At 45.4% G+C, this 21907-nt stretch overlaps 1 protein-coding gene and 1 long non-coding RNA gene across 4 annotated transcripts in view; one reads left to right on the top strand and one right to left on the bottom strand.

Moving 5' to 3' along the window:
- The window catches only part of FAM117A (family with sequence similarity 117 member A), a 105732-nt gene that overhangs the window by 42409 nt on the left and 41416 nt on the right, over positions 1 to 21907 (top strand). For both annotated transcript variants that reach the window (XM_078645260.1, XM_078645261.1), the window contains exon 2: positions 3468 to 3637. In XM_078645260.1, the coding sequence (XP_078501386.1) occupies positions 3468 to 3637 (170 nt within the window). The remainder of the gene's footprint in view (positions 1 to 3467; positions 3638 to 21907) is intronic.
- LOC144755891 (uncharacterized) overlaps positions 1 to 21907 on the bottom strand; it is a 226891-nt gene that overhangs the window by 39495 nt on the left and 165489 nt on the right. The window lies entirely within an intron of this gene.

Here is a 21907-nt window from a genome sequence, read left to right on the forward strand (position 1 = left end):
TCCTCCCACACCAGCACCTCCCCCCCCCTCCCACACCAGCACCTCCCCTCTCTCTCCCCGCAAACACAGCCTTCCTTTCATTTCTCCTCCCCCTCCCTAGCCAGCTTCCCCCAGGCCGTGTTCCCTCAGATATGCTATTGCATATCGTTTGCTACCTCTTGTATTTTGTTGCTCTTGATACTTGCACAACTGTCACTATTGTCTCATGTAACGTAACGTTTGCTTTTGTAACATGCTCACTTGTAATTTATCGGCGCAGCCAGGACCGTCAAGCACAGACACCCACTGAACCCGGAGAACAGACACCAACCTCGGAATGCAGACTGTAGGGATCTCTCCGGCCCCCTCCTCGTGAACATTCACCCTGCACAAAGCGCACGATGTCGAGAGCTGAGATTGACACTACGCAAAATAGCATAGTGCAGGGTGTAGTCCGAACCAACCTGCTGCACTCAGCCTCTCATCTTCTCAAGGTTGGTACAAAGAAGCAGCAGTGCGATGGGTCACGATAACACCACTTCAGCGCCTAGAAACAGTTCCGTGCGCTCTGGCGCTGTATCGTGAATCGCTTTAAGGGTCAAACAAGCCGCAGGGCTCTCTTACATACCGGGCCGAGGGGCTTGCCACCGTGGAACCAAGAGCTCGGGCAGCGCTTAACCACTGCAATCCAACCGCAATACAACAGCAGGACCTCAGCGCCGTGAGGCAGTGGCCGTGCACTTTCAGCGCTTTATAAAACTACAAAATGATCCCAAGTAAATCAGAGGGGAGCAGCTGCGTATGTTGCCCAGCAGCTGATATAGTCAATAAATAATTGTCCAATTCTTAGCTTGAAAAATGAAAACGGTGGCATTATTTGCCCCAGAAAAGAAAGTTAAAACCAGATTTTAACCCAGAGCAACTGAGAGAAAAAAAAGCTATCGGTAAGAATAACCGAGTGCGGTGTACAGTGAAAAGCGTTAAAATCAATATATCTGTCCGTTTTGCCTTAGCCCTCCCTGTTTTCAGCGGCAGAATTATTCCCTGATAACATAATGCCAAACCTATTTACAAGTAGGTGCTAATACTTTCCTTCACACTAGATGGTAAACTTGTTAAGCCCTCCCAATCTGGGGAGATAAGGTATTGCCATCAACGGGAATGCTAACCCAGGATCACACACTGCGCTCAGGTGGGAGAGCTGGGATTTCAGGTGTCCGGCAAGGTTCGACACCACACGCAAGAATACGCACCGCCCTGCTACATCGGCCATAACACTTTTCTAGTTGAATTTGCTCTGAATTTTCACCTCCCCTTCCCTCTTTTCTCCCAATCTCCCCTCCTCACTTGTCTGCCACTGTGGTGTGTCCCCCCTTCCCTCTGTCAGTCACATCACACACGACCCTCTATTTCAAGTTCTTCTCTTTGCTTCCCTTTAAGGTGTTGTGAACCCCACAAAACACAAACTATTAAAACAAGCATTGGCATAGCCAATAGGTCTCGCTTGTGGGACCTTAAAAGTATTTAGTTACAAGGATATTGTTTTGCAAAACAAAATAATTATAAGGTCCCACAAGCGAGACCTATTGGCTATGCCAATGCTTGTTTGTAATGCACAGCATTCGTGGGAGTGGACACCCCCAGTACAAGACGGCCTGTGTTTTCCACTGGTGGGAGCGGGATCCACTGCGTCGAGTGAGCGCGCCTCGCATATTGCATCGCTTCATGTCTTCCACCGGGCCACCGCCCTTGCTAGCACACCCAGTCAGTGGAGAGCTGGACGGGCATCCTCACACCATCATGATGGTGTCCAGCGATGCCCCCAGGCAAGGTGCTACATGCAGACTAGGGTGGATGGCAACGTGTAAACGGTGGATAAAGGCAGGATACTTAGTGAGCCCAGCATGGAGCTCCAATTTGCACATCCGCTTTAGTCGCCATCTTGGCCAAGCCCCCCACAGTGTCGTATTAGTTGTAGGAAAATATGATGGCCCATGCCATACATCACTCCGATCTTATGATGGCTGTGTAACATAATGTTATGTGCTACTGTGCCCTCAAAGTGCTGAGTGTCATCTCCTTGTTCAGTCCACTTGACTCTTGGAGGGGAACAGCCTTTACGACGCGGCTGTTACACCGCGTGCCGTTACAACGCGTTTTTTTCAACGCAAGTCGTTACCACGACTTGCGCTGGAGGGCGCTGCAGGACAAGGAATTTTTTTATTTACTATCCAACACCTTCCCTACTGTACGTAGGCTGGTGTTGAAATAGTAAATTAAAAAATTCCTAAGTCCGCACCCCTCCAACGCAAGTCATGGTAACGACTTGCGTTGAAAAAACCGCGTTGTAACGGCACGCGGTGTAAAAGCACGCGTTGTAAAGCCGTACAACCCTCTTGGAGTGTGTTTTTTCCCGAGTGACCTCTGGAAACCAATCGCAACTTGTAATATGGTTTTGTGGTCCTCAATCTCCTGGTTGAATCCTAACCCCCTCAGTCCCTTCTCTCAAACTGTACATTGCCCAACTTCCCTCGAGCTGTTAAGTAATAAAAAGGAAACAGTGGGTTCCCTCAATAGTGGGAACAATTGTGTTTTAATTTTTTTATTTTTTTATGTTCCTAAATCCACCACGCTGTGGGTGTAATAAGTGAACAGCATTAGTGTGCAAGCAGCAGTGAGTCTGCAGCTCCAGATTTTGACCCTCATTCAGAACCCTGCTATAGTTTTGGGTGATCTTGATTGCCCTAGTTGGAAAACTAAACTGAATTAAGTATCTGTGCAGGACATTATGGATAGTAGTACTGCTGGGTCACTTAAAGAAATAATTCACTTGGTCATATTTAGAAGTGATGCTTCAATAAATTATCTTAATTAATTTTAAACCTGTTTTAGGAAATGTTAGCAAGGTTCAGAAATTGCTGCTGTAACATCAGTTGTTCTACAATTGAAAACGGAGATGCAATTAGAGTTGCATTATGTTTGCACCTATATTATCAGGTGACACTGAGATGTCCTTTTCTTTGAACTTCAATTGCCTTAAAGTTTCTGTCCCAATAGTGCCTCCATAAAGCTGCAGTGTATTTAGTTAATTTATTTAATTTTCTTCCTTTATTGCTTTAAAATGGCTTCCCTGCCACTTACCTTAACCCAAGTGATTCTTTTGCTCATAATTGGTTTCTTTTTTTGTTTAAAGTAAATCCTTTTGAAGTACCCTGGAGACAAGGAGCATATTACAGCTTTTTTTCCTAAGGGGAATATATTTTTTTATTAAACTGATCTGAGATCCCACACTGGTAATGATAAATAACTTCATCTATTGCTTAAAGGTTTCCATGGTTACTGCTAGTGCTGTGTTGATGCAACTGTGTTTTTGACAGCCTATTTATACTGTTTAATTTTACTGCAGTTCATTGTTTTTGATAAAGCTGATGTATTAATTACATAATACAGATGTTTTGTCTCTTTTTAACCCCTTTACCTCTCCTCAGCCAGTGTTCCTTGTTCTGCCCGTGGGGACAAAGCCAGCTTCCCTATCAAAGTCTCCAGAGTAAGGCGTACATCGTCATTGGACACGATCCTTGGGTCTTATCTGCAGGGGCAGTGGCCAAGGGACCCTGATGGTGCTGAACTTGTGGACACAAATAACAAATCAACACAGGTATGTGGACTGCGCCTTTTTATAAGGTCAGTGTCACAAAACAATGGTTCACTCTAATTTTCATTTTTGACATCAGAATTTGTTAATGTGAGATGCATAATCCATGCACAAAAAACATATTCGAATACGTAATTCGGAATGTCTTAATAAATGCAGTTGCTGTTGGAAATCCTGACTTGCTTATTCAAATATGTTTGGTACTCGCAGCCCTGAGCATGTTGTTTTGCTGAAGTCCTAAAAATGTCTGTGCATGTCTTGTTCTTTACACAACTCTGCTGGATTCTACTCTGTAGAGTGGCAATTGACCCCGTTTAAAAAAAAAAAAGTTTTTATTGAAGAAATGAAAGGGAAGTTACATCATCACTACGTTCCATCACCATATGTACAAATTGCGTGTCCACATTGTCTAATACCTAAAAGTATATGTACCTTGCTTCTCATAGTCTAGACATCGGGACAAAATGGAATTCAATTTCAACAGTGATAACATGTTCCCTCACAAGACCAGGGAGGACTCCTCGAACCAAAAAGGGAAAAAACAAAAAAAAAAAAAAAGAAAAAACAAAGAGAAATAAAGATCAACTGTCCACATCAACTTCCACGCATTTCATCTAGTACTGTAAGTCCAACATATCTGGAGGCCGAGCCATGCAAACAGAGTATGTCCACCCCCCCATACACTATTAAGCAGCTGAAGTTTCTTCTTGGTTGAGCAGATAAGTTCTTAACGGTTCCCAAATGTCTCTGGGCCTCGAAATTTCAGGCAGTTCCTCGGTGTAAGCCATCAAATTATCTCTGCAATATACCAGGTCTTTGAGCCATAAACCCACTCTCGGTCTATTCCTGCCCCCCCCCCCCCCATGTCATAGCCACCCTCCGAGTCGCCATCAGTAACGCAAGGCGCACAAACTTGCTGGTTACTCCTTTGATATGCGGCACACAGCACAGCAAGCAGGCAAGTGGCTCACAGCGCAGCCCCACATTTACCATTTCATTCAGACAGGTCACCACTTTCTCCCAGAATTCTCATACCGCTTGACAGTCCCATGCCAGATGCATAAAATCCACCTTTTCTCGGCCACATCGCCTGCACTCCGCGGATGCTCGCAGTCCATACCCCTGCAGTCTCAATGGAGTATAGTACACCTGGTGTATGTATTTAAAGTGAATAATCCTCAAATTGCCATTCATACACAGCGTCCCTGTTAGCCCACATATGTATTTCCAGTCCGTCTCCCCAATGGGTTCAGGCAGACAAGCAGACCACCTCTCCCAACTACGATCCTGGCCCTCCGCAGTCTCCAGCTTTATCATTTTGTATAGTTTGGAAACTAAACTTTTATTGCTGGGGGCAGTGAGTGTGTATTGCAATGAGGTCAGTGTAGGTGGTTCCTGTGGGTATGTGGGGTAGTGTACCCTGAGTGCATGCCGCAGCCTGTGTACCGCAAAACGAAACAACGACTGGTTGTTAATGTAAGTCAGGTCATCTTCCGCCAAGACTGAGCCATTCTCATAAACATCTGCCATAGTTCTGAGTCCTGCCTCAGTTAACAGTCGGAGTGACGGCTTCTCCTGTGTTACGGACAACTCAGCGTGACACTCCAGGTATAACGCCGGGGCATAGAGTGGCAGTTTCTGTGCCAATTGTCCAATTTTCCACCAGGCAGCTATGGTAGCATCCACCGAGTTGATTTCCGCCCTCGGAGTACCACGCCGACGGTGCGTGACCACGCTATGCAGCGGGACTGGGGCCGCGTCTCCCTCTTCCACCGCAACATGTGAAGGCGTGTGCGCTGTACCAATAATACAAATATTGAGCTTGTGCACTTAGATAGTACACATAAAAATCCGGGGCCTCAAATCCACCTCTCTCGTACCCCCTAGTCAGTATCGTCCACTGTACTCGAGCATGCATACCTCCCCACACCAACCGAATCAGCTGACCTCTCAGCATCCTAAAGAACTGCTGTGTGAGCCCTATGGGAATGTTGAGAAATAAATAAAGGACTTGTGGCAGCACCACCATCTTTATCAATGCGATGCGATCTGCCAACGACAACGGCAATGTTATCCAATTGTCTACCTGCGTTTCCAGCGCCGCGTAGGCTCTGCCATAGTTCTCCCTAATCACAATCTGCGGGTCTCTCTGTATCCAGACTCCTAAGTATTTAACCGGACCTGTGGTCCATATCAACGGAAATTCCGGACAGGTAGTCAAGGTGGTCAGTGGCATTACAAAAGACTTGTCCCAGTTTATAATGAGCCCTGACAGTAGACCAAACCGGACATATTCTCTAAGCAGTTGTGCCAAATATTTGGACGGTTCCCGAACAAAGAGGACCATGTCGTCTGCATAGTGATACACCCACCGGGCGATGGTTAAAGTTAAGTGCTGCCTCCCGGGGCCTCTGTCTGATCACACACGCCAGAGGTTCTAATATCAAAGCAAAAATGAATGGTGATAGGGGACAGCCCTGCCGCGTGCCCCTTGTAATGGGAAAAGAGTCCGATGTGAGACCTCCTATTCGCACCCTCGCACTCGGTTTGGAGTACAGCACCACAATCCACTGCAGAAATAGTGGTGGAAATCCCACACGGCGCAATATATAATGAAGGTAATGCCATTCGACCGAGTCAAAGGCCTTGGCCGCGTCCAGAAACACGGCCGCCGCCTGCAACCCAGGTTCCAGAACATGGAACGTGGAGAAGATCGTACGCAAATTATATGATGTAGATCGCTCGGGTATGAAACCCGACTGATCAGGCAGAACCAGTTTCTGCATCAGTGGTTGTAGGCGAGTCGCTAGGATCTTGGCCAAAATTTTCGTATCTATATTAAGCAAAGAAAGTGGGCAATATGAATCGCATCTGTCCGTTGGTTTATCTGTTTTGTGCAATGTGATCATCATCGCCTCCGGCAATGAGGGGGGCAATTCTCCAGACTCATGGGCCTCTGCATACATTTCAAGGAGATGGGGCGCCAAAAGGTCTGCATATTTTTTATAAAATTCCACCGTCAGTCCATCTGGACCAGGCGCCTTCCCGTTAGCCAAGGCTGCGATCGCGGTTTTCACATCTTGTTCATCTATCGGTGAGCACAGATATTCTCTGTGAGCATCAGATAGCCAGGCGCATGCCACATCATCCAGGTATGCATCCATTTCTGCTTTCCCGCGGGATCTATATAAATCTGCATAAAACTGTCTGGATTGCTGTACTATGTCTCCCTGTTCAATATGATCACCCCCTAGTTCATCTACAATCCTGTCCACTCTCGGTTGCTCCAATCGTGTTTTGATCCTAAACGCTAAATCCCGCCCTGGTCTGCCTCCTTCCCCGTATCGTCTAGCTGTGTGCCTACGTGACAGGTATTTTAATTCGGTTTCTGCCAGTTTCTCAAACTCATTGAGTAACCTCTGCAGCTCAGCCAGCGTATCCGTTCTGGGGTCTGCCTCATATTTACGCTCCAGCTTGCGCAGTTCAGCCTCAGTATTTCCCAGTTGCGTGCGTATATCTCTTAATATGCCCGCCGCTGTGCTTATGCAGACCCCGCTTATGATAACTTTGAGAGCCTCCCACAAGGTGGCAGCCTCAGCAACAGACCCCTTGTTTAGTTGGAAATACTGTGTAATGCCTGTCCTGATCGTCGACTCATATACTGGGTCTAACAGAGCTTCAGAGCGTAGGCGCCACGTGAACGGGGGACGTCGTGTTGAGGGGAAGATCACTTCTAGTTTAACGGGGTTATGATCCGACAATGTACGAGCCAGTGGATGGATCTCCCGTACCCAACCAATCACCTCTTCCCCCCACTAGCCAGTAATCTAACCTCGACCAGCTACCGTGAGCTGGCGTTGCATGTGTACCAGCTTTCACCTGTGGGTTCCTAACTCGCCAAATATCCAGCATCCCAAATTCTTCCATTACACATCTCAACATCTGAGCCACCTTGGGGGTGCGGTGCGACAGGGGATTGGACTTGTCCCGTTCCGCATCCAAATAGGTATTGAGATCACCACCTAGCAATACCGGGGCCTCCGGCCACTCTCTCAATACCCCACGCATTCTCCGTACACAAGTTACATCCTCTGCAATGGGGCCATAGATATTCACAATGGTGACCACTCTGCCCTGCAGTCTGCCACAAACCATCACACATCCACCTTCGTCATCCGCATACGTGTGCAGAGGCTGGAAGTCCACACCCCTTTTAATCAGGATCATGACCCCCCTGGCATAGGAAGAGTACGAAGCCGATAGTCTAAATCCCGCCCACCTACTGGCTGTTCCCCCATCCGTATATTTGGTGAGATGTCTCCTGTAGGAGTGCTATGTGAATTGCATGCCTATCTAAAATACGTCAACACCAGCCTGACTTTTTTCGATGAGTTCAAGCCTCTGACATTCCAAGTCAAGAGCCTACATGCATCTGCCACGCTATGCTAAATGGCGACATCTGATTCTACATCGGTGTCTCCAGTTCGGGTGCCTCTCATGCTGGTTCAGCCCCCCAATCATCCAACCATGTTCTGTGCGTGTCGTAGAATTCATGTGGAAAAACATAATATAAATCATAAAACATACAATGAACCCTTTGCCAGTCCCGCCCACCCTCCACCCACTCCAACCTCCCAATAAGGTCGAGATATACTTCCTCCACCCCCCAACAATAATCAATAAACTCCATGTAAACCACCAATCGTGGATCTCCCGCTAGGGGATGCGGGCCAGCAGCGAACACCCACACCGTAGTGCGGTTGCCGACCTTCAACCAATATGCCCGCCTTTTGCAGTCAGGCCTTGAGTATAGGGACTAACATTATATAACAATCAATCCAACAGGTTATAATGACAGTGAACTGCGAGTCATTCTATCCCCACTCTGGGCAGGCACCTGTACCACATCTGACATGCCTTTTTTCCATGCGCTATGCCAGCTAGGTCATTACAAATCTCCATCTATTCAGTCCGCATCGTTGAGACCAGAGTCTTCGAGTGTCTTGTCCGTCAAAAGAGCCGCCTTTCTACCCTTGCAGATATGTTTTGTAAATTTCAGAGCTGATTTTGCATCAGTAAAGAAGTGCGCCGGTTCCTCGTGTGTGATCTTTAGTTTGGCTGGGTAAAACATGGCGGTACGGTACGGAGGCCTCTCGCAACAGTTTTTTCACCGGCACGAATTCCTTCCTCGCCGCTTGCACTCCTGGGGTGTAATCAGGGAAGAACGACAACTTGTCGCCCTTATACATCACCGGTTCTTTAGCCCTGGCCTCACGCAACACCACATCTCTGTCTGCATAGTTCAAATGGCGCGCTATGAGAGGCCGGGGCGGTGTACCTGGCTTGGGCCTGGGCCCCAAGGATCTATAACTGTCTCCATTTTGGATATGGGTGTGGTCTCCGATAGGCCTACAATGCGCAGGTTATTGCGCCTAGAGCGCGCTTCTAAGTCCTCATTTTTTAGCACGTATGACGGCGTATATATTCCATCTGCAGGATTTGCGTTCTGGATTCAGCCTGCGCATCATGAGTGTCCGAGACCCGTTTTTTGAGAATATCCAACCGTTGCTCATGTTTCTCAACCTTTTTATTAACCACATCCAACCCGGCGACTAGAGCGTCTATCTTCCCATCAATAGTTTTCATACCAGCTCTGAGTTCCAATAGTATAGAACGTGTGTCATCAGCTGAATCTTCTTCCGAGCCCTGATGCCCTCCTAGCGCTCCACCGTCGCCCATGCCATCCGCTGTGCGTGTGTTGCGCTTGTTTTCAAATTGCAACTTGGCCTGCCGGGGTTCCGTTTTCCCCATGACAAGCGCCCCTGCAGAGTTGTGCCTCGGATTGCCTCTATAAAGGGTCTCAGCCCAAATGCCACCAGTCACAGGCGAAGATATCTCCTCCTCAGCACTCTATTTAGTGTAGCGCAGACCAAGTCTCCACTCTGTAGCGTGATGTCTTCAATGCCAGACCCCACGCAGTTCCGCAGTGTTCCGCCCCGGTCTCTCCTGTGCAGCGGCGTAAGTCTTAAGTGACGCGGGCCCCCCGATAAGCCAGCCCAGGAGCCCAGACATAGAGCTATGCGCTCCTCCGCTCCATGGTACACCAGGCTAAGCCAGTGGCTCCACCTGTCTGCCCGGCAGCCCCCTGCGGCCACCCAGACCCCCCCAACCCGAACACAAATCAGGGTTGGTCCCGGTGCCCACAGTCAGAGCCCCCCAGCTTCCTGAGGTCAGCCCCGACCCCCCCGGGTCCCTGTGAGCGCAACTATTAGCCTGTGCCCCTTACCGCTCAGCGGCACCGCACCGCGCTGCGCTCCAGTAAAATGGCGCCCGGCACCAGCTCCACCACTCAGCAGCCCAGACCAAACAGTCGTCTCACTTACCCCTGCCGGGCTCCTCCAGCCGCGCTCTCCAAAAGGGCCCCGTCTCCTCTCCGATCCGCTGTGCCTCGAAACCGCCTCAGGCCTCCACTTCAGGGGAGCCGCATTCCGCCGAGACAGTGCTCCAAGTCACGAGCCCTCACCACCGGTAACTGCACAGGCTCCACTCCGGCGCACAGTACGAAGGGGGTCCAGACGCAGCAAACGTCTTCCTCGCGCGGGCACACCGCTTGGCGCCTCCGCCCACACCAGTCTGCTACCTATCAACACCTGGGCATATCTGACAGGCTCCACATTCCCAGGGGGCCCAAGCACCGGAGCACAGCCGTCACTGTCCTCTCGCCGCCATTTTCTTTCGAGCCCGCTCCGGCCCCTCAAGCACGATAACACTGCTGTTGTGCCGCTGAGATAGCCGTATTTCCTCGGATGCGGTTTCCCAACTTAGAAGCCGCAGTAGCGCCGCAATTTATCTGCGGGTGGGGGCATTGCTGCAGGATGTTATCGCAGGATGGAATTGTCGGCTAGCGGAGCGCCTTCACCAGGCAGCCATTCCGTGTCGCGCCGAAGCCACGCCCCCCGGCAATTGACCCTGGTTGTATACTAGCTGACACTGTTGTCTCACCGATGATGGAAATTTAATATGAGCCTCTTTCATTAGGCCTGAAAATAAAGGGTAATGTACACACCCGCATATTTTTTATGACCTGTTATACTTTAATGTTGTATGAAAACTGCTAGTTTCCCTAGTTTGAAAAAAGCATGGTCCACTAGTCATGCTATTGTGCTTGAGCGTTACCAAACTGTGTGCCTGTCTATAAACTACACACATACTTGGTAGATGTGCTGGTTTTAACTCTAGAAACAAATGGTGTGGGCAATGCACAGCGTTTTGTAGAGAAACGAAGTTTGGTAAGAACGTTTTTGAATTGTAAATAGATTAGAGGTGCTCCTACTGGTGGCGTAACCGTCCGTGTAGCGCCAAGTGTATGAGTCCTAATGATGTGTGCACACAACTTGTGTGCACATCCCAGTGTATGGGCACACCCTCTGGTTCTACGAATATAAGTAGACTCCTTTGACTTTCACAGTTTTTTTTATATTGTTTCATAATTTGAAAATAGATTCTTTTCATCAAATTCAATTTATATTCTCCATGATTCAATCAAATAAACATGGCTCCAATGCATTTCGGGCCAGGTGCCCGTTTTCAAGGAGCTCTAGAGATAAAGAACGAGCATCATTGTATTAAAGACATAAACAATATGGTAATTAGCATGGTTGATCAAATCACAGTATGCCAATTTAAACGGACAGTAACAACGTGATGCAGGTACCAGTGAATGTATACATACGTGCATGTGTAGGAGTGATGAAAGCCCGAGTGTTTAGAAAAATATCAAGTGTTTACAGATACAGACGGGAGCACCCGAGTGAGACAACGGCTTAAGGTCATGCCAAAAGTAAAAACAGCTGAAAGCTGAGCTCACGTTTATTGCCAGCGTTCGTTGAAGCTAAATGGAGTGAAACGGGGATGTTAGAACCAAAGAGCAGTGAAATACGGGTCGTATTTAACTTCAGGAGCTCGAAAGAGTCTCCGTTAGGCTTACCGGCATTTGATTGGAAGTCGGGACTGAAGGGTCTCCGTACGTGTGGCTGGACGCGGCTAACCGCGGGGGGAGTGTGGTTATATTACGCATTGGCGTGATATTCACATAGTGGTAGGACTAGGGTTCTAACAAGTAAAAATAAACGACGGACATCAAGTAAGGAGGAAAACGGGTCGGACATCTTGGAATAGAATGAAAACCGGGAAGGTGTGAGGAAAGAAGGTGTAAGATAGTGTCAAATGGTGACAAATGCTGGTGTAAATAATGTATTCAAAAAGAAACATAAATAACATAGTAGTCAAGTCACATGACAAATGTGTATAACGTGGAACATGAATATTAATAACATTTGTAATGGTGTCGCACAATGAGATAAGTGTCCTTATGTACCACAAAGGTATTTTAAAGAAAGCAACTCAGTTCAATACGGTCGTTAAGGCCAAATGGTTTATAAGACTGAAGACGATAAATCCAGGTTGTTTCTTTTTGTAAAAGAAGTTTATTATTGTCTCTTCCTTCTTTTTTTTCTATGGTTTCTAACACCATGAACTTTAACTGTGCCACGTTGTGGTTGTGTTCCATGAAGTGCGTAGCCACACTGGATTTTAACTGTTTCGTTCTTATGTTTGATTTGTGTTCATTTAGTCGTACCTTGATCTTTCTCTCGGTTTTTCCTATGTATATTTTCCCGCAGGGACATTTGAGAAGATATATAAGGTTAGATGAATCACATGTGGCGTTGGTGTTTACTTTTATTTCTGTGCCCTTCATTGGGTGGTTGATTTTGTTGCCTGGAATAATATTGTTACAACTATTGCAGTTGAAGCACGGCCTCGTGCCTTTGTAAGTGGTTTCTTGGGGTGTTTCTCTCGATAAGATCTCTTTTATGTTGTTGGCTCTCGTGTATGCAAAGATCGGTGGATCCTTGAAAAGGTCTTTAAAATCCGGTTCTGATGTCAGGATTCTCCAGTGTCCCTGTATAATTTTTTTGTATCGTCCACTCAATGTGGAGAATCTAGATACGACAACCGTTCTGTTTTCACATTTAGTTGATTTTTTTAGAGCCCTTTCACGTTGGATTAAGGATACTTTATTCATAGCCTCGCTTGTCATTTCAGGTGGATAACCTCTCTCGATGAATCTTGCGTTCATTTCATTAATGCGTTTGGTATAAACTTCAGGGTCAGAAACTATACGTTTGACTCGCAGCATTTGGCTAAACGGAAGGTGTCGTTTGAGAGAGTTCTGATGGAAGCTTGAAAAATGCAACGTATTGTTGCGATCCGTTGATTTTCTATAGAGATCTGTTGCTAGGCCTGTGCTTGACCTAGTGATGGACACGTCCAAAAAGTTAATGTTGCCAAGAAGGACAAAAAGAAAACAAATCGCTAGTTATCAACATTTCCAACATCAAACTATCTGACTATGAAACTAACCTATTACAAAAAGGTACATCATTTATCCCGACCACTCCTACAACTCAACTTGAATTGGAGACTAGTACATTCAAACTCACAAGGAAGTTAAGGCTACGCCATTTTTTTGAAAATGTGCTCCCACCAACTGTGGATAAAAAACCGGATCTCCTGCGCGGCTTGCGCCCACCAAGTTCATATATACCACCTGTAAGCCACAAAAGCATTGATACCTTCGAGACATTAGTGAAACAGGACCTTGAAAAAATCAACTTCAAGAAAAAACCAAAATCTCTGAACATAACACAAAAAGACAAAGATACATTAAGAAAGATTGCTGACAATAAGACGATCAAATGCATCAAAGCGGACAAAGGGGGCGCCCTCGTTGTAATGAGCTCTAACATGTACGAATCTAAAATGCATGAACACATTTGGACATCTGATACGTATTCTTTATTAGAAGCCAACCCAACTAGCCAATACAAGGCCATTCTAACAACAATTGTCACCAAAGCATACGATTCAGGTATCATTGACGAACGCACCAAAAAGTATCTACTGATTGAATTTCCAAGAAGTCCAACTATTACCTTACTTCCAAAAATTCACAAATGTCTAATGGATCCTCCAATGAGGCCGATCGTATCAACTAAAGGCTCTCTGCATGAACCGGTGGGAAAATTTCTTGACCGGTACCTCCAACCTTCAGTTAAACTACTTAAAAGTTACATTAAGGATACCACCGACTTCTTACTGAAACTGTCTGAAATTACTATTCATGAAAATGACAAATTGATATTCTGCACAGCCGATGTAAATAGTTTATACACATCCATTCCTCATGATGGTGGAATCGACGCTATTGAAAAAACTTTGTTGAACAGCGACATTTCTGAACCCTTACAAGTCCTACTCATGGAACTAATGATTTTTACTCTCTATCATAGTTACTTCACCCACGATGGTAAATGGTTTCAACAGCTCTCTGGGATGTCCATGGGCAATTGCGCCGCGCCGGCATACGCTAACACATACATGGCGGATTTTGAACAAACGCATATCTACGACAATTCTAATTGGACCAACAATTTACTGATGTACGTTCGATACATCGATCTTTTTTTCTTGTGGAAAGGCACACAAAATGAGCTAGAAAATGAATTAAACATCCTCAATACTAAAGACCATCGTACCCAATTGACCTGGAATCTGAATGAACAAAACATTAACTTTTTGGACGTGTCCATCACTAGGTCAAGCACAGGCCTAGCAACAGATCTCTATAGAAAATCAACGGATCGCAACAATACGTTGCATTTTTCAAGCTTCCATCAGAACTCTCTCAAACGACACCTTCCGTTTAGCCAAATGCTGCGAGTCAAACGTATAGTTTCTGACCCTGAAGTTTATACCAAACGCATTAATGAAATGAACGCAAGATTCATCGAGAGAGGTTATCCACCTGAAATGACAAGCGAGGCTATGAATAAAGTATCCTTAATCCAACATGAAAGGGCTCTAAAAAAAATCAACTAAATGTGAAAACAACAGAACGGTTGTCGTATCTAGATTCTCCACATTGAGTGGACGATACAAAAAAATTATACAGGGACACTGGAGAATCCTGACATCAGAACCGGATTTTAAAGACCTTTTCAAGGATCCACCGATCTTTGCATACACGAGAGCCAACAACATAAAAGAGATCTTATCGAGAGAAACACCCCAAGAAACCACTTACAAAGGCACGAGGCCGTGCTTCAACTGCAATAGTTGTAACAATATTATTCCAGGCAACAAAATCAACCACCCAATGAAGGGCACAGAAATAAAAGTAAACACCAACGCCACATGTGATTCATCTAACCTTATATATCTTCTCAAATGTCCCTGCGGGAAAATATACATAGGAAAAACCGAGAGAAAGATCAAGGTACGACTAAATGAACACAAATCAAACATAAGAACGAAACAGTTAAAATCCAGTGTGGCTACGCACTTCATGGAACACAACCACAACGTGGCACAGTTAAAGTTCATGGTGTTAGAAACCATAGAAAAAAAAGAAGGAAGAGACAATAATAAACTTCTTTTACAAAAAGAAACAACCTGGATTTATCGTCTTCAGTCTTATAAACCATTTGGCCTTAACGACCGTATTGAACTGAGTTGCTTTCTTTAAAATACCTTTGTGGTACATAAGGACACTTATCTCATTGTGCGACACCATTACAAATGTTATTAATATTCATGTTCCACGTTATACACATTTGTCATGTGACTTGACTACTATGTTATTTATGTTTCTTTTTGAATACATTATTTACACCAGCATTTGTCACCATTTGACACTATCTTACACCTTCTTTCCTCACACCTTCCCGGTTTTCATTCTATTCCAAGATGTCCGACCCGTTTTCCTCCTTACTTGATGTCCGTCGTTTATTTTTACTTGTTAGAACCCTAGTCCTACCACTATGTGAATATCACGCCAATGCGTAATATAACCACACTCCCCCCGCGGTTAGCCGCGTCCAGCCACACGTACGGAGACCCTTCAGTCCCGACTTCCAATCAAATGCCGGTAAGCCTAACGGAGACTCTTTCGAGCTCCTGAAGTTAAATGCGACCCGTATTTCACTGCTCTTTGGTTCTAACATCCCCGTTTCACTCCATTTAGCTTCAACGAACGCTGGCAATAAACGTGAGCTCAGCTTTCAGCTGTTTTTACTTTTGGCATGACCTTAAGCCGTTGTCTCACTCGGGTGCTCCCGTCTGTATCTGTAAACACTTGATATTTTTCTAAACACTCGGGCTTTCATCACTCCTACACATGCACGTATGTATACATTCACTGGTACCTGCATCACGTTGTTACTGTCCGTTTAAATTGGCATACTGTGATTTGATCAACCATGCTAATTACCATATTGTTTATGTCTTTAATACAATGATGCTCGTTCTTTATCTCTAGAGCTCCTTGAAAAAGGGCACCTGGCCCGAAATGCATTGGAGCCATGTTTATTTGATTGAATCATGGAGAATATAAATTGAATTTGATGAAAACAATAAAAAAACTGTGAAAGTCAAAGGAGTCTACTTATATTCGTAGAACCAGAGGGTGTGCCCATACACTGGGATGTGCACACAAGTTGTGTGCACACATCATTAGGACTGGTTTTAACTCTGGCACCTGCCAGCTGCACAAGTCTTGCAATAAGCCTTATTGGCACGTCTGGTAATCCTGGGTTCACTCTCTAATGTTGGCTTTTATCTCCCTTGGGAATTTGCCCAGGTCACCCATTCTCTTTGAGATATAAGGTAAGCCTGTGTAAGGGTGTGGGTGAAGATTACAACACAGATGACACCATTGTAGGCATGCTGTTGCCTTCTAGGCTGATTTTGGACCCAAGGGTATGAGCAAGAGACTTGCAATATTAACTGAAGTGTCTGTTTAGAGACCACAAGTAGAACCATCTGAAAAATAATTTACCAGAAGGGTATTAATATGTTCCTTGCTGAACTTGTACCCGAGCAGACTAGCACACCTTTGTGCCTCAGTCATGAGCACGTACATGATATGCTGTAGCAAGACAAGATGCCATCCGCAAAGGTATGAAGTAACCCCAAGATTCTAGGTAAATGTCTATTATTGTGCACATTGAGTTATTGTCTGGCAGTGCACCTGTCCCACTCGCACACCCCCCCAATTGCCATGGCTTAATGATCCTCTAATGGATCTTTGAACTTGTACTTAATATTCTACATCTGTTCCTCTGTAAATGAAACAGTGTACAAAAATTTGCCTAAGTCTTTGTTACGGACCACTATAGTCGCTCTCTCTTGTGTACCTTTTACCAGTACTGCCACAGTCATTGAGCACTAGCAAGAGAGAATCCCGAAGGCCTGTCTTTGTAACATGCATGCGATGTTTGATACTCCTACACTCCACCGAAGACCCAGACACCACCAGAGGGAACTTGCAGAACGCCATGACCAACGTTGACGACTAGATGAGAGCCAGGTGCCTCATACTCAACACCCACAAAACCAAAGTGCTCCTCTTCGGAAGACCCGCCTCACTGTGGGACTCCTGGTGGCCCTCCACCCTCAGACCAGCTCCCACCCATGCTTGCAACCCCGGCATCATCCTCAACAGCGAGCTCTTCATAAGACGAAAGGTGAACTTGGTTGCCTCCACCTGCTTGAACACTCTCTGAATTCTCCGTAAACATTCTCCGTAAAGTCTTCAGATGGATCCCAACCAACACCAGAAGAACAGTCACTCAAGCCCTCATCACCAGTCGACTTGACTACACAAACGCCCTCTACGCCGGAACCACCACCACCACCACCACCATCCTCCTCTTCAGGTGTCTCACAGCAATCCAGAATGCAGCAGCAAGAATCATCTTGGACGTGTCCAGATCCCACATCACACCACACCTCTGTAGCCTGCACTAGCTCCCCGTCAAGAAGAGATGTCACTTCAAACTGCTCATGCATGGCTAAAAAAGTCTCCACCACGGGACCAGAATACCTGAATAACCACCTAACCTTCCACCAGACACATGCGGTCTGCCTCCCTGGCCCTCTCCACCATCTCCCACTTCCATCTTTCCCGAGCCAGAGGATGCTCCTTCTCCCACCTCGCAGCCAAAACCTGGAGCGACCTCCACTTCCACCACCGAAACTCTGCCTCCCTTGCCAATTTCAGGAGTGGACTCGAGACCTGACAGAGTAGCTCCACCTCACGCAGTTCCTGGATACTGTTGTATAGCGCTTTAGGACCCTAGTGTAATTGATTTTATTTATTTTTGACATTTATAAAGCGCGAACAAATGCCCGTAGGCGTCTCGGCGCTGCGATTTTGTACATGAACTCAAGGATAAGTGTTTATGGAAAAAAGGACCCGTTCATAAGTGCACCGGATGGGTGACTGGTTGAACAGCCAGGTCTTTAGTCGTTTTCGGAATTGAAAAAAAGATTGACTTGATCGAATCTGTAGTGGAAGAGTGTTCCAAAGTTTGGCTGCCGTGACCACAAAACGTCTATCTCCCCAGGAGACAGTCTTTGTGCGCGGTACCACTAGTTGAAACACTGTCGCTGATCTCAGTTGTCTAGTGGGGCAGTGGACAGTGAGCTGTTCTCTGAGAAACTGCAGACCTTGTTTATGTACCGCTTTGTAGGAGAGGCATAGAGTTTTGAATTTTATTCGATTCTTAATCGTCAGCCAATGATAGTTCCGAATAGTTTGGGCAATCAGGTTGAATTTGGGGATCCTTGAAAGCAGTCTCGCCGCCGCATTTTGTATCATCTGCATTTTAGTTATAACTCGAGATTGTGCGTTAGTAAATAGGCTGTTATAGTAATCCAGTGAGGAAAGTACCAACGTGCTTACCAATGTTTTCCGAGCACTGTCTGGGAGGAACGGGGTGATTTTTTTTATCCATCTCAACTTGTAGAATGCTGTTGAAGCTACTTGGTTGCCGTGGGGGACAAAGTTAAGGTTGCCATCAAAAATGATTCCCAAATTCCTGACCCTTGGGACAGGGATGGGTAGAGAGCCCAGAGATGAAGGCCACCAAGAGGGTGACCATACCGGGAAGAGTTTTCCAAAGATGACAACCTCCGTCTTCTCAGAGTTAAGTTTAAGGCAATTGCTGGCCATCTAGTCTTTGATGGCCAGCATGCCTTCTTGAAAGCGTTCGGCCACCTCCTCTCCATGATTGTTGATGGCGAGCACCAACTGTGTGTCGTCGACGTAGGAGGTAAGGCTCATCCCATATGATTTAATAACTCTAGCTAGGTCCGACACGTAGATATTAAAAAGTGTCGGACTAAGGGATGAGCCCTGAGGAACCCCGCAGGGCAGAGACAATTCGGCCGACTGAAATGGTCCTAATGTGACAGTCTGTGTTCTTCCAGCCAGGAAAGTGGCCAACAAGTTCTTAGCTCTGAGTTGAATGCCGAGGTTGGCGACACGGTCGATCAGAATCCAATGATCGACCGTGTCGAAGGCCGCAGATAAATCCAGTAATACAAGCACTGCCGTCCCTCACTGATCTCTAATGAGTCTAATATCTTCGGCGGCCTTGATGAGAGCGGTTTCCGTGCAGTGAAGCTTACGGAAACCGAACTGGGTGTCGTCTAACAAATGATGTTCCTTAATGTATTCAGACAGCTGACAATTCATTGCTCTCTCTGCAACCTTAGCTAGGAAGGGGAGGCTGGCTATAGGTCTGAAGTTCTTCATTTCATCTTTATCCAAATGCGTTTTTTTTAAAAGCGGTTTCAGGAGAATGTTTTTTAACATATCGGGGTAGATCCCTGATTTAAACATGGCATCGCATATTTGCATAATTACCTCCGTGATTGAGTCAATTATGGGAAAGAGAACTTTGGGTGGACATGGGTCCAGAGCTGATCCTGTTTTTAGGAGTTTAATAATATCAGTTATTTGTAACTCATTAATTTCTTTAAATTGAGTTAAGGAACATTCGGGAGGTATAGTATTGGTTGGATAAGCGGTGGAGTTATCCTTAGATGAGAACTCTAAATAAATATTGTTAACTTTTGCATAAAAGTAGTTAGCCAAAGCGTCACAAAGGGCTTGTGAATGGGGAGGGGCAACATCAGGTGCTTTCCCTACCAGTTTCTTCTCTACCTCGTACAGTTGTTTGTTGGAGTTCTTTGCGTTTTCGATTTTTTCACTGTAGAACTTCCTTTTTGCCTCAGTGATCATCTTTTTATAATTAGCAAGTTCCTCCTTATAACGAGATTTGCTTTCCGTAGCATAGGCTTTACGCCAGTGTCTTTCGTGGTTCCTGCAAATTTGCTTTTGTTTTCTGAGGTCTTCCATGAACCAAGGTGCGGAAGGCGCCGTCCTATTTCTTGAGATTGTTCTATGTGGTACCAATGCATTCATAGCATTATTCATCCATGCCGTGTATTGATTCATAGCTTTATTTGGATCTGTGGAGATGACTGGGCGGGTCTTGTCAAGGAGCGTTATAGGTATAATTCACATTACCCTTATATAGGCATAGCGATCATAACCATATTTAGACATTACCCAACCAGTCCAAATACAGGCATGGCTTCTTCCACTAGTTCCAAAAAGCCACAACAATTTCTTGGAAAACTCTGCTTCAGCAGTCCGGGACATCCCCTTTCTTGAATATTGATTTGTCCTAGAAATCATGGCGTTTTCAAAGAACTACCATTCCCTTGGGGTTCTTTGGTGACGTTATTATGTACGACTTTATGTCAAACCAGGCACCTTCAAGGTATAAATATGCCTACACTTGCCCTAGCAAACACACGGTGGTTTGGAGCAGTCCTACTATCTACTTGCCCGACGGATCTCGCTGCAGCAAGTGCCGAAGGAAGCCGACCCTCCAGCTGACGCACTGACAGAGGCTGCCTTTCTCTCACTGAGAACCAGCTCCAGTGTTTCCAAACTCTCCTTGGGGGTGTTGGGAAATCGAGTCCCGAGACAGAGATACCAGACCTCCTTCATTCTAAACCACGGTACGGAGCTGAATAGACCCTAAGAGAAATCTTGGTTACATTCTTGGCAGATAAACTAAACCTATGCTACACCATACTTACTTCTTCCCTCGTACTAGACTTAGGTTAGGTACATAGGGGTAGGCGTATTTTAGAAGCACCAGTTGAGTACTTTTAGTCTTTATTTATGTATGTATTTTATGGCTTAGAAACCATACCATGCTTTTACAGTATTATTTCATAATACTCTTCTTGCTGTACGCATTATACTTTACAGCCAGTATTACGATTGTAGCAGTTAATTTCTTCTGCATGAGAAAGAAGACTGTTCAATAAATACTTTTATTGAAAACGCCTGTCTCTCTATTTCTCTGCACCTCTGATGAAACTAAGTATGCACGATTGACTGAGTAAAATATCTATCTATTGTTTCCACGACTCTGGAGATCAGTTTTAGTCTTGGGGAAACAAAGTTGTCATGTTTTATGCGTTGTCAGAAACTAATCCCTTCTTGTGTATTCGAGAACATTTCTAGTGACCTCTGAGCTAGCTGGCACTCACAATTAAGTCTAATATATTCGATAGAGACATAGTCGACCTGAGTCCTACATCAAATCTATAGGATATATTATTCCAATGCGCAGAGCCTATTAGGAATTTAGGAACTACACTACAATACCACGGTGATTAGCATGCTTAGCAAATGCTATTTGATTGTTTCAACATGGCTTGTTCATTTTGAGAATCTTACAGACCGCTATAAACTTCTATAACAACCAGAAATCTGAATTGCCTTTTAATCTAGTACTCATTTGATATATCTCCCTATAAGGTACCAGATGGGCACGAGACTTGCCTGATGATTTTCCTACCAATACAAGAGACCGGATTATAAAGAGTGTTTGAAAGAACAATATCTATTTTAGCCCTTTGTATTTCCAGCATGTCTTCTTTTTTACACTGAGCCGTTAAACAAATGAGAAGACCACTATTATTCCTTATATTGTATTCCTTATATTGTATCTTTGGTACAAGAGATCAGGCATAGATGGTTTTCGCTTTCGCCTTCTATCCTCCCTTCTACCTACTAGTACAGCTCTTGCTCTCTCTTGCTACATGGCTGCCATCTCTAAAGTATCAAACAGTATTTTCTATACTTTCAAGATGACCATTGCGTTGCATTACATAATTAAAGAAGAAATATCCTTTTAAGATGGCCAGTCTCCTATATGGTCTTTGTCACTGCCTGCACATTTTAAAAGCATCCAGCATTGGCAAACGCCAGGGTGGCACCCTCTAAGCTTTGGCAAATTGAGGCCAATGCACATTTGCAAATGCTTGTAATTAGCTTGAGGC

Source organism: Lissotriton helveticus, chromosome 5_1 (assembly GCF_964261635.1).
Source record: "Lissotriton helveticus chromosome 5_1, aLisHel1.1, whole genome shotgun sequence".
In the NCBI taxonomy this organism is placed as follows: domain Eukaryota; kingdom Metazoa; phylum Chordata; class Amphibia; order Caudata; family Salamandridae; genus Lissotriton; species Lissotriton helveticus.